The sequence below is a fragment of the Ranitomeya imitator genome, chromosome 5 (assembly GCF_032444005.1).
Source record: "Ranitomeya imitator isolate aRanImi1 chromosome 5, aRanImi1.pri, whole genome shotgun sequence".
NCBI lineage: Eukaryota > Metazoa > Chordata > Amphibia > Anura > Dendrobatidae > Ranitomeya > Ranitomeya imitator.
In genome coordinates this window covers 394,391,016-394,409,723 of record NC_091286.1, presented here as the reverse complement: position 1 = coordinate 394,409,723, position 18,708 = coordinate 394,391,016, and the positions used below count along the sequence as shown (strand labels likewise).

The 18,708-nt window shown below is 45.8% G+C and overlaps 1 protein-coding gene across 1 annotated transcript in view; it reads right to left on the bottom strand.

Annotated features, from left to right (window-relative positions):
- CSMD1 (CUB and Sushi multiple domains 1) overlaps positions 1-18,708 on the bottom strand; it is a 3,308,788-nt gene that overhangs the window by 592,797 nt on the left and 2,697,283 nt on the right. The window contains exon 30 of the mRNA XM_069726899.1: positions 1,643-1,837. Within this exon, the coding sequence (XP_069583000.1) occupies positions 1,643-1,837 (195 nt within the window). The remainder of the gene's footprint in view (positions 1-1,642; positions 1,838-18,708) is intronic.

The following is an 18,708-nucleotide window of genomic DNA, read 5'->3' as shown; positions in this document are numbered from 1 at the left end:
GGTATGGTGTTCTTTGGATGCAATTCAGTAATCTGTCTCCTCCAAACACAATTAGTTTTGTTTCTATCAATCAGTTCTACTTTGGTTTCCTCAGACCATATGACATTTTCCAAATACTCTTCTGGATAATCCAAATACTCTCTAGCAAACTTCACATGGGCCCAAACATGTACTGGCTTAAGCAGTGGGACGCGTCTAGCACTGCAGGATCTGAGTCCCTGGCGGTGTAGTGTGTTACTGATGGTAGTCTTTGTTACTGTGGTCCCAGCTCTATGCAGGTCATTCACTAGGTCCACCCATGTGGTTCTTGGATTTTTGATCACCTTTCTTGTGATCATTTTGACCCCACGGGGTGAGATCCTGCATGGAGCCCCAGATCGAAGGAGATTATCAGTAGTCTTGTATGTCTTCCATTTTCTTATTATTGCTCCTACAGTTGATATCATCACACCAGGCTGCTTGCCTATTGCAGGTTCAATCTTCCCAGCCTGGAGCAGGGCTACAATTTTGTTTCTGGTATCCTTCAACAGATCTTTGGTCTTTACCATAGTGGAGTTTGGAGTGACACTGTTTGAGGTTGTGGACAGGTTTCTTTTATACTGATAACAAGTTCAAACAGGTGTCATTACTACAGGTAATAAGGGGAGCACAGAGGGGCCTCTTAAAGAAGAAGTTACAGGTCTGTGAGAACCAGAAATCTTGCATGCTTTAGGTGACCAAATACTTATTTTCAACACCATAATTTGCAAAATAAATCTTGCCAAATCAGAAAAGGTGATTTTCTGGATTTGTTTTCTGATTTTGACTCTCATAGTTGTGGTCTACTTATGATGTCAATTACAAGTTACTCTCATCTTTTTAACCTTCGTCCGGCTGAGTAGGTACAATTGTAACTATTCCGTTTTAAAATTGCAATAACTTTTTTTTTCCAAAAGCCGTAGAGGGCTGAAATTTTGTGACATCTCTGCAGTTTTGGTCCAGAATATATTGGCCAAATTTCAATAAAATATATATGAAGTTACAATTGTACCTCTGCAGCCTGTTAACGTTGTAAAATTATGCAGCCTGACGAAGGTTAAGTGGAAGAACTTGCACAATTGGTGGCTAACTAAATGCTTATTTCCCCACTGTATGTGAGTGTGTATTTTTTTTAAATAACAGAAGGGGAGAGTCAGAAAAAATCTCAAAAACTATCATTCAGCTTAAACAGTGCTGAACGTTTGAAACAAATTTCCAGCATACGTGAATAAAAAATCAATAGTGAGTGACCATAAGCATGCATCTATCCCAAAATAAAAATATATACACAAAAGTGAAAAGTGTGTTTAACATTTACTTCTAGATATCATTTACAGTAAATCTGTAATTACAGTAAGTGTCTTAACTTCTAAGCCACCAGAGGGAAGCAACCTCATACTGTACAAAGCCTAATGTATCTATGTGTTTTAATTATAATGTATATATTGTACAAAATAAAATAATTTAAGATTTATGTTCTTATACAACTGCATTCATTATCAATGAAAACATAATGTTTGAAAAAAACCATGATATTTGCTAATCATGATTGATTCTTTGAGTTTAAGCTTATTTACCTTAGATGCTTTAGATGACATTGATGATGTATTATAATAAAACATACCATTACATGAGGGTAAACTCTTGTTCCATGCAGGCTTTCCATCTGTACCAATCACACAGCTGATATTTGCAGGATCAATGATTTTATAACCTGCATCACACTGATAAGCTACTGTAGATCCAAGTTTAAAATCTGTACCAATCCGAGATCCATTCATGATGTTCCCTGGATCAAAACAGGCTTCTCGTGGCTTTTCTATTGTAAAAATGACAGATTGTAAAATAAATGTTTTATAAACAACGTCTTTAATCTCATACATATACTCTCTTGCAGTGCACACATTAAACTTCATTTATGCTCCGTTACCATCAAATGTAACATATCAATTGACTCTAACACTTCAAAACAATTTAGTAGGTGACAGACATTTGTACAGGATTAACCCTGAATTGCAAAGTGTAGTCAGTTAAATTTTTCAGCACGGTGAAATAAAAGGTAACCCAACATATATTGAACACATATGCCAGATTAAAAGCCTTTTGGCATACGTTGAGTCTGATATTTCCTATGGGCATGTTTGACTTATACTCTGGTTTGAATTCAGCCCAACAAAATTCATGGCATAATAAAATGCTGTTATAAAAAATATAACTTGTTGGCATTAATACCTAGACATGCATAACGTTGCTCATGCAATAGAAATATGCTGCTATTCTGTTGGCGACACTTTGAAAGTATTCACACAGTATCAATGACAGCATCCTCAGTAATCAAAGTTCTTTTCAAGAGCAGATGAGCTTCTAATTCTGTAACTGAATCCGAGTTAACACTATCCTGCTTATTACATTTGCCTCACTTTCTCTCATCTCCTCTTGTAAGCTACTTTTCTTTTAGTACTGAGGATTTCCATTTTCTTTCTTCTGCATCCAATTCATGTGCTAGGTAATTTGTTCTCAAATGTAACACTCGTGATCCCAGCTGTCTCTCTTTAATTATGTCTCCCATTCCCCTTTTCTCTACATTTCCTTTTCAGCTTCTTCGCTCTCGCAGCTCAGCTTCAAGTACACCAGAAGTGTTTGTTCTTGCTTGACCCATTTCCTCTACTCTTTGACCCTCTGCAGTCTACTGTTTTCTTCATCCTCTGTAATTTCACAATGACACAGCATGACCTATTCCCAGCTTCTGTACCTCAATAACATGTACAGTATCATTCTCACACATTTAACAGGGATATGACAACCTTCTATCTTTTGACCTTACCACCATTAGATTTGTGTTTGTCGCACAATGACTTTATTATGGAAATGCTCAATATCTGGAGGTCGACTGTGTTTATGAATCATCTTACAAAATACAAAAAAAAATAGCAGCTGAAAGACCAATGCTGCATTTATTATAACTAGACTCAAATCCGAGCATGGTTTATATTATAACAGAATAGACAGTAATATTTTAGCATAGCTATCAGTTCTATTTAACCTTTTTAATAGCATGCGACATACATTTACTGTACATCATATGCTGGCTCCTTGCCCTTGATGTGGGCTTGCAAGCTGAGCCCACATCTTTGAAAGCACATGATGGCTGTAATAATTAGCCATCATCTGCCTGTAGCAGCCACAGGAGAAGTGGAGTTCCACGTGTGGCTATTAAAATGTCAAATGCCAATTTGTGACAGCAGCATTTTCAACATTCTGGGGGTGCTTTATTCTATACGCCCATCGGTGCATCCATGATGCAATTGTGGGATACCAATGCACTTCCATGATGGCCAGGAATCTGCTGAAGATCCCTTTGCCCGTCATGATGGTATTTCTGTGAAATCCAGCCCATAACAGGCATTTATAGGAGACATTGATTTTTGCTATACAAAGAAATACTATGTTATTTATTAATAAAGTCTAATGTGGATCACATGTTTTTTTATTATGTTTCTGGTTTGAAAATGCCATAAAAGCGCATGTATGCTTATCATACGCAGATTTTCCTCAGTGCCTTCAAGCTTATTAGGAAATCTGCAAATAAATATGCAAGACAAATGAATTAATGTTGTAGATTTCAAAACAGCACCGCAAATCAGTTTTCACATCATAAAAAAAACACAGTGCGCATGAGAATTTTATAAATCACACATATTTTGCTGGAACTTTAATGCATTCCTTCTTTTGGACAAAAAGTAATGCACCAAAGACTCATTGCGGGAACATAGCCTACATTTGCCACGTGACAAGTTAACCAAAATTCTGGCTTAATTAAAATAAGTTGAAAAATGCTAATGGTTGCACCAATATTTACCAAGAATGATTACTCTAGAACACTGAAAATGCATTACTGCCATAGAAAATAGGAAAAAAGCGCTATATAATGTACACATTGTTAGGAGTCGAGTTTCCTCTGCTGCACAGGGGGAATCTCGATCCGTGTCTGCTGCGGTCTCCCATTCGGTATCGGCCGCAGTGGGCTCTGCTCAGCGGAGACGTCGCTCCCAGCGTCTCGCTGGGGCTGATTCAGTGCATAGGGTCACTACTGCCTTTTCTGGCTTTCCTATGGTACCCTGCACTGATCTGCGGCGAGCGAGCCTCTCTAGGACTAAGTCCTTGTTTACTCACACTGAGCATGCCCAGGGCAGGGTCTCCCATTGGAGGTCGAGGGCCACATGTTCGGTCACATGCTCAGGTGCTGCAGTACATTCCATTGGTCCTTCTGGAAGGTCCTGAAAGGGCAAAACATGCTCAGGTACTGCAGCATTTTCCATTGGTCCTTCTGGAAGGTCCTGAAAGGACAAAAACTTCAGTAGCAGCTTCCTGTGCTGCAACTATATAAACTGCGCATGACCGCACGGCCATGCGCTAGTATCGTCTTTTGCTATATGCTTTGCGCCAATGTGGTCATGTGTTTGTATGTGTTCAGGGACCCGGCTGAAATAAACCCCAAGAATGCTGGCACCTCCGGCGAGGAGATTGTGTATAACTGTGTTCAGGGACCCGGCTGAAATAAGCCCCTAGAATGCTGGCTCCTCCGGCGAGGAGATTGAGTATGCATGCATGACACTCACTGCTCACATCTGGGTAGTTGGCCTGTGCCTCTGTGAAAGTCTAACAGGGCACAGAGCTCACCTCTCGCGGTTACTCTGTGAAGCTAACAGAGTTAGTATATACCGCCATATAGAGCCGCCATTATTTAGCAGCGGGTGCTTTCCTGCACGGTGGATCCCGGGTTGCGAACGCACCAATTCCTTTTAATAAACAATATATTTGGTGCGTTCCGCCAACCCTAACAGTATACTAGCGCCAGGATCTGGCTAAGTAATGGCGGATGAACAGCGATTGCAGGGGTACATCCAGCTGCTGGAGGGCCGGTTGGCGTCTCTTGAGCGTGCAACCTCGGCGGTGGATGTTACCGCAATAGCTGTTCAGGCTGCTAGCGTGGCTGCAGCAGCTTTACCCACTGCCACCTCTGTTCCGACCCTATCTCACCTTCCTTTGCCTGAGAGATACTCTGGGGACAGTAAGTCCTGTAGGGGTTTCGTGAGCCAATGTGGTATACACCTCGAGCTTCTGGCTGCACATTTCCCTACTGAGCGGGCAAAGGTGGGATTCATAATCTCTCTCCTGTCGGACAGAGCGTTGGAGTGGGCTACGCCGCTGTGGGAGCGCAACGATCATGTGGTGCGGAGTGTTCCTAGGTTTCTGGACACTCTGAGACAGGTCTTTTTAGGACCTCAAGTCACCCATGATACAGCGCTCCAACTGCTGGCTTTGACTCAGGGTTCAACCATGGTCAGCCATTTTGCTGTTCACTTCCGGACATTAGCGTCTGAGTTGGAATGGCCAGATAAAACCCTCATTCCCGTATTTTGGAGGGGGCTGGCTGACCATGTGAAGGACGCTTTGGCCACTAGGGAGATTCCCGCCACACTGGAGGAGCTCATAGCCGTATCTACTCGTATTGACCTCCGTTTTAACGAGCGGAGGTTGGAGCGAGCCCAGTGTAGGCAGAGGTTTCGGCTGGCTCCCACCTTCGCCAAACCTTTGGAATATCCAGTCCAGGCATCCGAGTCAAATGAGGCCTTAGAGGTGACATGAGCGGGATTCAAGTCTCAGTCTGCCCGTGCACATAAGGTCCGTCATGTTTGCCAGCAGTCAGGACACCTTGCCTCCAAGGGTCCTCAGCGGTCGGGGAAACGTCAGCGTCTAGTGGCAGTTGAAGGAGGTACACTAGACACGGCGACGTTTGCCTCAAAGTTGTCCTTCAAGGGGACAATTACCATAGGCCCATCCACTCTTATGGTCGAGCTATGCGTGGATTCTGGGGCAGAGGGTAACTTTATGTCTTCCGCTTTTGCCCAGCGTCACGCAATACCCTTGGTGATGCTCGCCAAGCCGGTAACCGTTCGAGTGGTAAATGGGTCAACACTACCTTCACAGATTACCCACCAAACCATTCCTTTCATGCTATCTGTGTATCCATCACAACAGGAGATAATCTCCCTATTAGTCATTCCTGAGGGAATTGATGAGGTCCTGTTGGGGATACCATGGCTTCGTTACCATTCTCCTCATATTGAGTGGTCCTCTGGGAGAATTTTGGGTTAGAGTAAATCTTGCGAGGGTAGATGTCTGAGGGAGTGCGTTCAGGTTGCTACTACACAGGTACCCGCAGATCTTTCCTCTCTCCCCAAGCACTATTGGCCCTATCCAGACGTGTTCTCCAAAAGAGCTGCGGAGACCCTTCCGCCTCACCGCCCCTATGACTGTCCTATTGACCTCTTGCCTGGTGCTGAGCCTCCCCGGGGTCGAGTCTATCCGTTATCTCTCCCGGAGACGGAGGCAATGTCCCAGTACATCCAGGAGAATCTGGCAAGAGGATTCATTAGGAAGTCAGTGTCACCGGCAGGGGCAAGGTTCTTCTTCGTACAGAAGAAGACTGGAGACTTACGTCCATGCATAGACTACAGGGGTCTTAACGCCATCACCGTTAAGAACAAGTACCCACTACCCCTGATATCTGAGCTGTTTGATAGGCTACGGGGAGCGAGGGTATTTACAAAGTTAGATCTGCGGGGTGCTTACAACCTGATTCGCATCCGTGAGAGGGATGAATGGAAGACGGCTTTTAACACCAGGGATGGGCACTATGAATATCTGGTGATGCCCTTCGGGCTCTGTAATGCCCCAGCCGTTTTCCAAGACTTTGTGAACGACATCTTCCGGGATATGCTCACCACCTCGGTCGTAGTCTATCTGGATGATATTCTTATCTTCTCTCCAGATATTGACTCCCATCGGAGAGATGTTCGCAAAGTTTTCGACCTCTTACGGGCATACTCCCTCTACGCCAAGTTGGAGAAGTGTGTGTTTGAGCAGGAGTCCTTGCCTTTCCTTGGTTATATCATCTCTGCCCAGGGTTTGGCTATGGATCCTGCCAAGCTAGAGGCTGTAATGGACTGGCAGGAACCCCATTCTCTTAAAGCGGTGCAGCGCTTTATGGGGTTCATTAATTACTATCGCCAGTTCATTCCACACTTCTCAACTTTGGTAGCTCCCTTGGTTGCCCTCACCAAGAAGGGAGCAAATCCCAAGTTGTGGTCAGAGGAGGTCTCCAAAGCCTTTCTCTCGATCAAGTCACACTTCGCTAGCGCTCCCATCCTACATCGCCCCGATGTTGATAAGCCATTTATCTTGGAGGTGGATGCCTCATCCGTTGGTGCTGGAGCAGTCCTTTTCCAAAAGGATGCTCAAGGTCGGAAGCATCCTTGCTTCTTCTTCTCCAAGATCTTCACACCAGCGGAGAGGAATTATTCCATCGGGGACAGGGAGTTGCTGGCCATGAAGTTGGCTTTTTCAGAGTGGAGACATCTCTTGGAGGGAGCTCGCTTTCCCTTCCAAGTCTTCACTGACCACAAGAACTTGGTGTATCTGCAAACGGCCCAGCGGCTGAATTCTCGCCAGGCTAGATGGTCCCTGTTCTTCTCCCGGTTCCATTTTACTCTCCATTTCCTCTCCGGGGAGAAGAACGTTCGTGCTGACGCTCTCTCCCGCTCTGTGGTGTCATCGGAGGAGGAGGAGCCTCGGCTTATTGTCCCTTCTGAGAGCCTGAGAACTGTAGCTCCGGTTTCGCTAGAGTCTGTGCCCCCAGGCAAGACTTTCGTACCAGCTAACTTGCGACCGGAGGTTCTCTCTTGGGCTCACTCCTCCAGAGTGGGTGGGCATTTTGGGACCAAGAGGACATCTGAGCTTCTGGCGAGAACATACTGGTGGCCGCATATGGCCCGAGATGTCAAGGACTATATTCAGGCGTGCGTTTCTTGCGCCCAGAATCGGTCTCCTCGGCAACGGCCTGCTGGGTTGCTTTACCCTCTACCGGTGGCAGACAGGCCCTGGGAGATGGTCGGGATGGACTTTGTGGTGGGTCTACCCAATTCGCGTGGCTGCTCCATTATTTGGGTTGTCACCGACCATTTCTCCAAGATGGTGCATTTGGTGCCGCTTCCTCGGTTACCCTCAGTGTTGTTCATTAAACATGTTTTCCGTTTGCATGGTATGCCTGATAAGATTGTCAGCGATCGGGGTCCCCAGTTCGCATCTCGGTTTTGGAGAGAGTTCTGCCGTTTACTCAGCATAGAGTTAAACCTCTCCTCTGCATACCATCCCGAGACGAATGGGTTGGTGGAGAGAACCAACCAGACTCTGGCGACATATTTGCGACATTTTGTCTCTGCTAGGCAGGATGACTGGGCATCTTTGCTACCTTGGGCGGAATTTGCCCTGAACAACGCCGTAGCCGATTCCACTGGTCAAACTCCTTTTCTCCTTAATTACGGCCAGCATCCGCTGTCCCTGTGCCCATGCCCGTGTCATCCACCGATTCTAGGGTGGCAGACTGGGCGGTGGAGGCACGTGACATCTGGGACCGCACACAGGATGCCATCTGGGCCTCCAAGGAGAGAATGAGGGTTTCGGCTGATACACACCGGCGCCCCGCTCCGGTCTTTGCTCCTGGCGACTTAGTGTGGCTCTCCGCCCGTAACATCAGGCTGCGAGTTGAGTCCACTAAGTTTGCTCCTCGCTACATTGGCCCGTTTAAGGTTCTGGAACAGGTCAACCCTGTGGTCTACCGTTTGGCTATTCCTCCACGCCTTGGTATCACCGATACTTTCCACGTTTCCCTCTTAAAGCCCGTTCATTTGTCCCGGTTTTCCGAGTCATCTGCTGGGACATCGGGTTCATCCACGGATGAGTTTGAGGTGAATGCTATTGTGGGGTGCAAGGTGGTACGTGGCAAGAAATTTTATCTGGTGGACTGGAAGGGTCACGGCCCAGAGGATAGAACCTGGGAGCCTGTGGAGCACATTCGGGCTCCGCTGCTTATCGCAGCTTTTGAGCGTAGTGAGGCACAAGGAGGGGGGGGGCCCCAGGAGGGGGGGTAATGTTAGGAGTCGAGTTTCCTCTGCTGCACAGGGGGAATCTCGATCCGTGTCTGCTGCGGTCTCCCATTCGGTATCGGCCGCAGTGGGCTCTGCTCAGCGGAGACGTCGCTCCCAGCGTCTCGCTGGGGCTGATTCGGTGCATAGGGTCACTACTGCCTTTTCTGGCTTTCCTATGGTACCCTGCACTGATCTGCGGTGAGCGAGCCTCTCTGGGACTAAGTCCTTGTTTACTCACACTGAGCATGCCCAGGGCAGGGTCTCCCATTGGAGGTCGAGGGCCACATGTTCGGTCACATGCTCAGGTGCTGCAGTACATTCCATTGGTCCTTCTGGAAGGTCCTGAAAGGGCAAAACATTCTCAGGTACTGCATCACTTTCCATTGGTCCTTCTGGAAGGTCCTGAAAGGACAAAAACTTCAGTAGCATCTTCCTGTGCTGCAACTATATAAACTGCGCATGACCGCACGGCCATGCGCTAGTATCGTCTTTTGCTATATGCTTTGTGCCAATGTGGTCATGTGTTTGTATGTGTTCAGGGACCCGGCTGAAATAAGCCCCTAGAATGCTGGCTCCTCCGGCGAGGAGATTGAGTATGCATGCATGACACTCACTGCTCACATCTGGGTAGTTGGCCTGTGCCTCTGTGAAAGTCTAACAGGGCACAGAGCTCACCTCTCGCGGTTACTCTGTGAAGCTAACAGAGTTAGTATATACCGCCATATAGAGCCGCCATTATTTAGCAGCGGGTGCTTTCCTGCACGGTGGATCCCGGGTTGCGAACGCACCAATTCCTTTTAATAAACAATATATTTGGTGCGTTCCGCCAACCCTAACACACATGAAATATTTATCTGCAAAAAGTGCTATGAAAAAAGGAAGATTAACTCACATTGTTTGATTATTTAATTAGCATAGTTTATAATTCTCTATTTTGCAGGTCAACAAACTAGCTGACTTGGGAAATATGTCATCAACATATTACTAAACATTTATTGCTTAATTACTCTGCGTGTCTGTCATTCAGGATAACAACACAATAAGTTACAACAAATGTCAACTTAAAAGTCAATATTACAGGCTCAAACAAACAATAGTCTGTGTTTTCTTGACCAACCAAAGCAAAACACAAATTAAAAAGTCAACATATGGATAACAGTCTATGCCTCCTGGCTTACTGAAAATAGACATCTAAATAGTGCTGTCTCTTCATAGCCAATGATTATGATCTGCAGTGTCAAAGGACCAAAGTGAGAGGCCAGTTTAAAGAGAGACTCCTAAATGCCCAAAAAGCAATATCCAGGGGGTATAATTGGTTAGCTCAAGTGAGATAATTTAGACCTGGGCATAGGATACTTTTGTTAGTGACCACAGTGGAGAGCCAATGCCTTACCAAGTGGCAGGGTCTCTATGAGGTGATGGAAAAGGTTGGAGAGTTCAACTGACTTGGATAAAGGAAGCCCTTTCACAAATATTATAGGAACCTGTTGAAACCCTGGGAGGATAAAGACCTGCTAGAAAACCCTTTCTTGTTGGCCCAGTCAGAAGCCAACATTATGAGTGTCAAACTGGCAGGAACTTTGTCACCTTTAACTAAACAGCATGGCTGGAAAATTGTACCAAAATAAGGACAGGTTCTCTGACTTACAAGGTTACCCCCGTGTAATCAAGCATGAGCCTCATGCTTGGGTCAATTTAAATCTCTGCAGTACTGAATGGTAGGCTATTTCAGCAGCTTAAACTGGCCACCTGTAGGCACTGTGGGTTGGCAGACGATGACCATTCCTAGGCTTTGGCAGAAGGGGGAATGTAGCAAAGCCCAGTAGGCTAGGGTTAAATCACAGCACAGGTTCTGATTAGGTCCACCTGGATAGCTATGACTAGAAGTAGGCCATGTGTTCACTGGTCAGTCAGCTGGGAAAGCTGAGAAAAATGGGTCGTGCTAGAATTGGAGAGAGACTGTACAGGCCATGTGCATCCCCCTACTCTGGAACTCTCTACTCCAATATATCAGACTCTCGCTTACTGTGGAAACCTTTAAAAGGAACCTGAAGACCCAAATCATCTGACAACAGCCTGCATACAATTTACAGTAACCCTCATTCCTCTACACCGCTGCATGACTACCTCTACCCTCACCTACTGTATCCTCACCCATCCATCTGTGGACCCTGGCGGGCTGGGTCCCCTCTCTCCTCCTGTATCAGCCGGTGGCGTGCTTAAGATTATTTTACTTGTTTTTATCATGTAAACCCCTTTCCACGTGTAAAATGCAATGGAAAATTAATGCTATAATAATAATATCTTCAAATATTATTGGTTGATATAGACGATATGATAGCTGATCTGTGTGACCGAACTGAGACAAGATCAGCCGTCTTGGAGTAGCCAGAGTCTGCATTGTTTAGTTAGTGCCTGGACAAGGCTAGGGATTTTCTGATAATCGTTTTGTTTAGGTACTGTATAATCAGTGGAAATAAACTCTGTTCTGTGTGTTATATAAAAAAACCCTGTGTCTTCGTGTTCCAAGCTAAATGTGTGAACATCTACAATTCAATCATGACTGAGAACATTGGCACTCTTGTAATATGTCCAGAAAATGGAGTATTTCTCCCAGAAAATTATTGCAATTAGGCATGTTATGTTATACACATGTTTATATCCTTTGCTTTTATTGGAGCAAATTGAACATAACTTAAAAGCAAACCACAAAAATGGGCTGGATAAAATTGTTGTCACCTTTCCAAAATTGTGTGTAAACAACTTTGTTTCATGTGATGCTCGTTCAAACTCAACTGTGGTAAGTAACAAGTGTAAGCAATATGAATATCACACCTAAAAAGCTGAACGGGTCTCTGCTTATTCGGCAAGCTATAGCGCTTACTGAATATGCTGCAGCGGGAACCTGGATACATGGAGCACATCAACTGATCAGCTGGTTGGTACTGCAGCTGCATGTGTCACGGCTGTGTCACAGTCACAACACATGCATGGAGAGCCCCACACACAGACTCTCCATGCATGTGCTGTGACTGTGACACAGCCACAACACATGCAGCTGCAGAGCCAAACAGCTGATCAGCCAGCATGCTCCATATATCTGGGATCCCTCTGCAGCTTATTTGATAAACAGTATAGCTTGCAGAACAAGTATGGACCCAATCAAATTCACTCATCTCTAGTGTCTATGTGTGCCACATTAAGCATAGAGAACAGAAAGTGAAGAGAACTGTCTGAGGACTTGAGAACCAAAATTGATGAAAAATATCAGCTATCTCAAGGCTACAAGTCAATCTACAGAAATCTTGATGCTCCTTTGTCCATGGTATGCAACATAATCAAGAAGTTTACAATCCATGGCACTGTAGCTAATATCCCTGGATGTGAATGACAGAGAAATATTGATAAAAGGTTGCAACATAAGACAGAGCGGATGGTGGATAAACAGCCCCAATCAAGTGCTAAAGGAATTCAAGCTGTCCTGTAAGCTCAGGGTGCATCAGAGTCAGCATGAATTTTTTGTCAACATTTGAATAAAATGAATTGCTATGGTAGGAGACCCAGGAGAACCCCACTGCTGACACAGATATAAAAAACCAAAACTGCAAGTTGCGAAAGTGTTCGTGAATAAGCCAAAATCCTTCTGGGAAAGCATCTACAGCCAAATATTTTGGAGGCTCAAAGATGTTTAGGGGTTGTTTTACTGCCTCTGGAACTGGATGCAGTGACTGTGTGCAAAGCATTGTGAAATCTGAAGATTACCAAAGGATTTGGGGTCTCAATGTAGTGCCCAGTATCAGAAAGCTGGGATTGCATACTAGGACATGGGTCTTCCAGCAGGACAATAAACCAAAATATACTTCAAGAAGCAACCAGAAATGGATGGTAACAAAGCATTTGAGAGTTCTGAAGTGACCAGCAATGAGTCAAGATCTAAATCTCATTGAACACTTGAGGAGAGAACTTAATATTGCTGTTGGGAGAAGGCACTCTTCAAATATTAGAGAGAGCAATTTGCAAAAGAAGAGTTGTCCAAAGTTCCAGCTATTAAAAAACAATCAAAGGAAATAAACATGTATAACAAAATGAGTAATTGCAATCATTTTCTGGGAGAAATCTTCATTTTCTGGAATTATTTCAAGTGTGCCAACACTTTCGGCCATGGCTATGTATATATATATATATGAATATGATGTCAGTAACAACCCTTCCAATTTACATAGGCAAGCAAATCAAACCATAGATGTCCATAAATTAAGTTTTGTGTAATAATGAGAGAAGACACAGGGAAAAATTATTGACCACACTTACTGAAATTTATTTAATACTTTGAGCTAAAGTCTTTGTTGGTGCTAACCAGCTTCAAGACGCCTACTGTATGGAGAAACTAGTCACATAAATTACTTAGGTGTGATTTTGTCCCATTCTTCCACACAAGTACTCTTCAGATCCTAAAAGTTCTGTGAGCTCTTTCTATGAACTCTGAGCTTTAGTTCCTGCCATACATTTTCTGTTGGATGCAAGACAGGTGATTGGCTGAACCATTCTATCTGCTTTATTTCCCTTCTCTGAAACCAATTGAGACTTTCCTTGACAGTGTGTTTCGGATCACTGTCTTGTTGAAATGCCCATCATTGTTTCATCTTCATCATCTTGGTGGATGGTAGCAGATTTTCATCAAGAATGTCTCAGTACATTTGTACACTCATCCTTCCTTTAATCATATGAAGTTTGTCAGTCTGGTATGGTAAAAACACATCCCCACACTATGATGTTCCCACCACTAAACTTTACTGTAGGTGTTTTGTTTATGGGGTGACATCCAACTTTGATCACCAAACATGGTGTGTATTATGTCATCTAAAGAGTTCAATTTTTGTCTCATCTGCCAGGGTCTCAAACCTTACTATGCTCCTGAATGCACAGTGAACTAATTCATCCTCCACCCAGGGAGATATGGGACTGAGGAGAAATGGATAGCACAAACCAGACAGACAGTGGCAACAGACTGAGATGAAAGGAAATTGCAATCATGCAAAAACCCTCAAGCAACAACAAAGAGGAAAACAAGGGTACAGTAGGAGCAACCAACCAAATGCAAGAAGATAAGGAAATACACAAACTGAAAAGACTACACAGAAAACTTCTTGCGTAAACATTAACTAACTGTACAGCACCATGGAATTAATGGTGCTATATAAATAAATAATAATAATAATAACTGTGACAAATAAGGACTATTCCTTCACCACCAAACTGGTTAATTGTAAGTAGTGTTGAGCATTCCGATACTGCAAATATCGGGCATCGGCCAATATTTGCTGTATCAGAGTTCCGATACGTAGTTCGGATACTTTTACAATATTGAATACCGGAATCGGAAGTTCCCATAATGCAATGAGCCAGTTTTATTCAATTCAGCCAATGAGGATCCTATGAAGTGTGGGCACACCCTGTTAGACATGTTAGCCATGTTAACTAATGGCATGGCTGTGATTGGCTGCTGAAATTATGTTGTTGGTGGGCAGTGCGTGGCGGAGACTGTGTGTCTGTGTGTGCGGGCGGTGTCTGTGCTGGCCTCTTGGGGATCTGTGCGAGCCTCTCGGGGATCTGTGCGGGCCTGCTGGGGGACTGTACAGGCCTCTCGGGGGCCTGTGCGTGCTGCCAGGGGTCTATACAAGTCTCTCGGGGGTCTGTGTGTGCTGCCGGGGATCTGTATGGGCCTCTCGGGGGTCTGTGCGAGCCTGCTGGGGGTCTGTACGGGCTTCTTGGGGGTCTGTGCGTGCTGCCGGGGGTCTGTACGGGCCTTTTGAGGGTCTGTATGAGCCTCTCGGGGGTCTGTGCGGGGTTCTTGGAGGTCTGTGCGGGCCTGCCGGGGGTCTTTGTGTCTATGTGCAGGTATTGTGCGATGGGACTACAAGTACCATCGGGCTATGTCTGTTAAAATGACATTGATTGACACATTAGCCAATGATGGGACAATAGTAGTTCCATCATCCGGCTAATGTGTTGAATGTAAAAAAAAATCACAAACATACATACTACATACAACATACTACATACATACAACATACATACTACATACAAGCTACATACATACAACATACATAATACATACATGCATACAACATACATGCATACATACATGCATACATACATGCATACATACTACACACATACTACATACATAAAACATACATACTACATACATACTACATACATACATACATAATACATACATTCTGCATACATACTACATACATACAACTTACTACATACATACAACATGCTACATACATACAACATACTGTAGCATGGCTAAAGGGTGTGTAGTCGATGGGAGGTATGTGCCACATAAGTGCCTTGTTGCTGTAATGTAGCCCGGAATATTGCGTTGTTTTATATAACCATATGTTTGTGTTTCAGGACCTGTGGTGATGTCAGACCACATGGCTAATCATGTGATAGATTACTGGGTGTGGTTAGTCCTATATAAGACTGGCTAATCCTTTACACAGGAGATATGTGTGGAGGGGAAACCCTCATGAGTGTGTTCGGCTTCAGGACTGAGCCGGATGAACTGGACACTTGTTTTCCTTTGCCTGAACCAAAGGCTATTTTGCTTTCTGTTGTTTTGCCACATGGTTTATGGAGCAATAAACCCAGTGAACTTTAAAGGAACACGTCTCCTGAGTGTCAGCCGTCGCAGCTGAGTGAGTGAAATCGCTACAATTGGTGGAGACCTGCGAGCAGCGTTCCCAGCGGAGACGAGACGTGAGTTTATTTTTTGAATGTCCTGGGTCAAGGCTGTTGCAAGCCAGCAAGCATTGCCGGAGAAAATGGAGGACCTGCTGAAACACTTGGTCCAGCAGGAGCAAAGGCAGCAAGAGACCAACAGGCTGTTGATGCAGCAGATACAACAGAGCCAGCAGCAGATACAACAGAGCCAGCAGGAGCAACAGCAGCAGATGCAGCTTCTGGCAACCGCCATCCAGGGCAAGGCGAGCGCCCCAACCCCAGGTTTGCCTGATGACACCCACGTCCGGAAGACGGTAAGACGTGCATTGCAGAAAATGACTCCCGGGGATGATGTTGAGGCCTTCCTGACGGTGTTTGAGAGGGTCGCTGAGAGGGAAAAACTTCCGCCAGAGCAGTGGGCAGAGGTACTTGCGCCATACCTGACGGGAGAACCCCAGAAGGCGTACTATGATTTGACCTTGCAGGATGCCAAAGAGTATCACAAATTGAAAGCCGAGATTCTCGCACGTCTGGGGGTGACACTGACTGTCAGGGCACAGCGAGTTCACTCCTGGGGCTATCACCGGGACAAACCACCTCGTTCCCAAATGTTTGATCTGTTGCACCTGGTCCAGAAATGGCTGCAGCCAGAGACCTCTGCGCCTGCACAGATGGTAGAACGGGTGATGATGGATCGGTTTGTCCATTCCCTCCCGAGGCCTATACAGTCTTGGGTTGCCCAGGGTGATCCCCAGAATGCCGACGAGCTGATCGGACTGGTTGAGAGATACCAAGGGTTGGAAGGCTCCTTCGGGAGGCAGCCCATGCCGTACTGGGGGTCCCAGAGGGCAGCTGAGTCCCAAAAAGGGGTGGTGCGTCCAAGGTCACAAAGGGCGGGGGAGGTGGTGCCCAAGGTCCCCACGGGTGATGTTATTTGTTGGAGGTGCCACAAGCCAGGACATATAGCTGCCCGTTGTTCCCAAGCCACTGAGCAGATGGACTGCAGCATGGGACGCCGTTGTTCATACTATGCGTATCCAGTCTGTAGTGTGAACTCTCCATCCAACGAGGGACCTCAAGCGTGTCCCGTAAAGGTGAACGGTCGAGCAGTAACGGCACTGTTAGACTCGGGGAGCCTAGTGACCCTGGTGAGGGCCACTTTTCCTCTTCATCTGCTCCCAGGAAAGAAGGTCGGAGTGCGGTGCATACATGGTGATGCAAAGGACTACCCTATGGCCAGGGTGGACATTGAAACGGCATGTGGCACTGAATCCCACATAGTCGGCGTAGTTCAGGACTTGTTGCACCCTATAATTATTGGCCGGGATTTCTGTTTGTTTTGGGATTTGTGGGGAAAGGGTTCTGAGCTCCCTGGCAGGGAACCAGTGAACCCTGGAACGGTGTCGCCACACCCAGAGGCAGACAGCTTTCCTTTTTGTGTTCTGGTTGGGGATGAGGAGGAAGTATCCCCTACATCTGACATTCTGGAGTTAGAGGTTACCGGTGAAAATTTTGGGACTGCCCAACATAGGGACCCCACTCTGAGGGAAGCCTTTAATAATGTTACAGTTATTGACGGGGTGGTACAGGAGCCGGGGGCAGACAAAAGATTTCCCCATTTTCTGTTGAGGGGGGAATTGTTGTACCGGGTCACGAAAATAAGGGAGGAGTTGGTAGAGCAGTTGATAGTGCCGGGTCCGTATAGACGGAAAGTGTTGGACATGGCCCATTCACACATCTTGGGTGGACACCTAGGGGTGGAAAAAACGCAGGAACGGGTTGTGCAGAGGTTCTATTGGCCTGGGTGTCACCGGGAAATAGTGAACTATTGCAGGTCCTGCCCTACATGTCAGCTAACTGCTCCTACTCCTCATTTCCGGAACCCCCTTGTGCCACTGCCCATTATTGAGGTACCGTTCGAGAGAATTGCCATGGACTTGGTCGGTCCCTTAGTTAAATCAGCTCGGGGCCATCAGTATATATTAGTCATCCTGGACTATGCCACACGCTATCCTGAGGCAATTCCCTTGAGGAATTCTTCCTCCAAGAGCATAGCCCGCGAGTTGGTCCATGTCTTTTCCCGGACAGGTCTGCCAAAGGAGATCCTGACTGACCAGGGTACACCTTTCATGAGCAAGGTGATGAGGGAGTTATGCAAAGCCCTGAAGATCTCCCAGTTGAGGACCTCGGTGTACCATCCCCAGTCAGATGGTCTTGTTGAGAGGTTTAACAAGACTCTAAAGAGCATGCTGAGAAAAGCTATAGAGAAAGACGGTAGAGACTGGGATTGTCTCTTACCCTATCTGATGTTTTCCATTCGTGAAGTTCCACAGGCCTCCACAGGGTTCTCACCGTTTGAGCTTCTATATGGCCAACATCCACGAGGACTCCTGGATATAGCCAAGGGAACCTGGGAAGCCGAAGTCACGCCCCACAGAAGCGTCATTGAGCATGTGGCCCTGATGCAGCAGAGGATTGCAAAGGTGATGCCTATCGTGAAAGAACACCTTCTCCAAGCACAAGAAGCTCAAGCCAGGGTCTACAACCGGTCTGCAAGAGTGAGGCAGTTCAATTCGGGAGACCGAGTTCTGGTGTTAGTTCCAACGGTGGAAAGCAAGTTCTTGGCCAAATGGCAAGGGCCATATGAGGTTGTCGAGAAACTTGGTGAGGTAAATTATAAAATTCACCAACCAGGAAGACGGAAACCATTCCAAGTTTACCATGTCAACCTCATCAAGCCATGGCAAGATAGAGAGCCGACAGTTACTCCGTCATTGTTAAGCAACCCAGAAGGTGAGGTTGGAGCGGTTACTATAGCAGAGACGCTATCGAAAACCCAGAAGCAGCAGTGACGGGAGTTACTCCAGAAAAACAGGGACCTGTTTTCAGAATTGCCAGGATACACGAAGGTCATAGAGCACGAGGTCCTAACAGAGCCCCATGTGCGGGTGAATGTGAAACC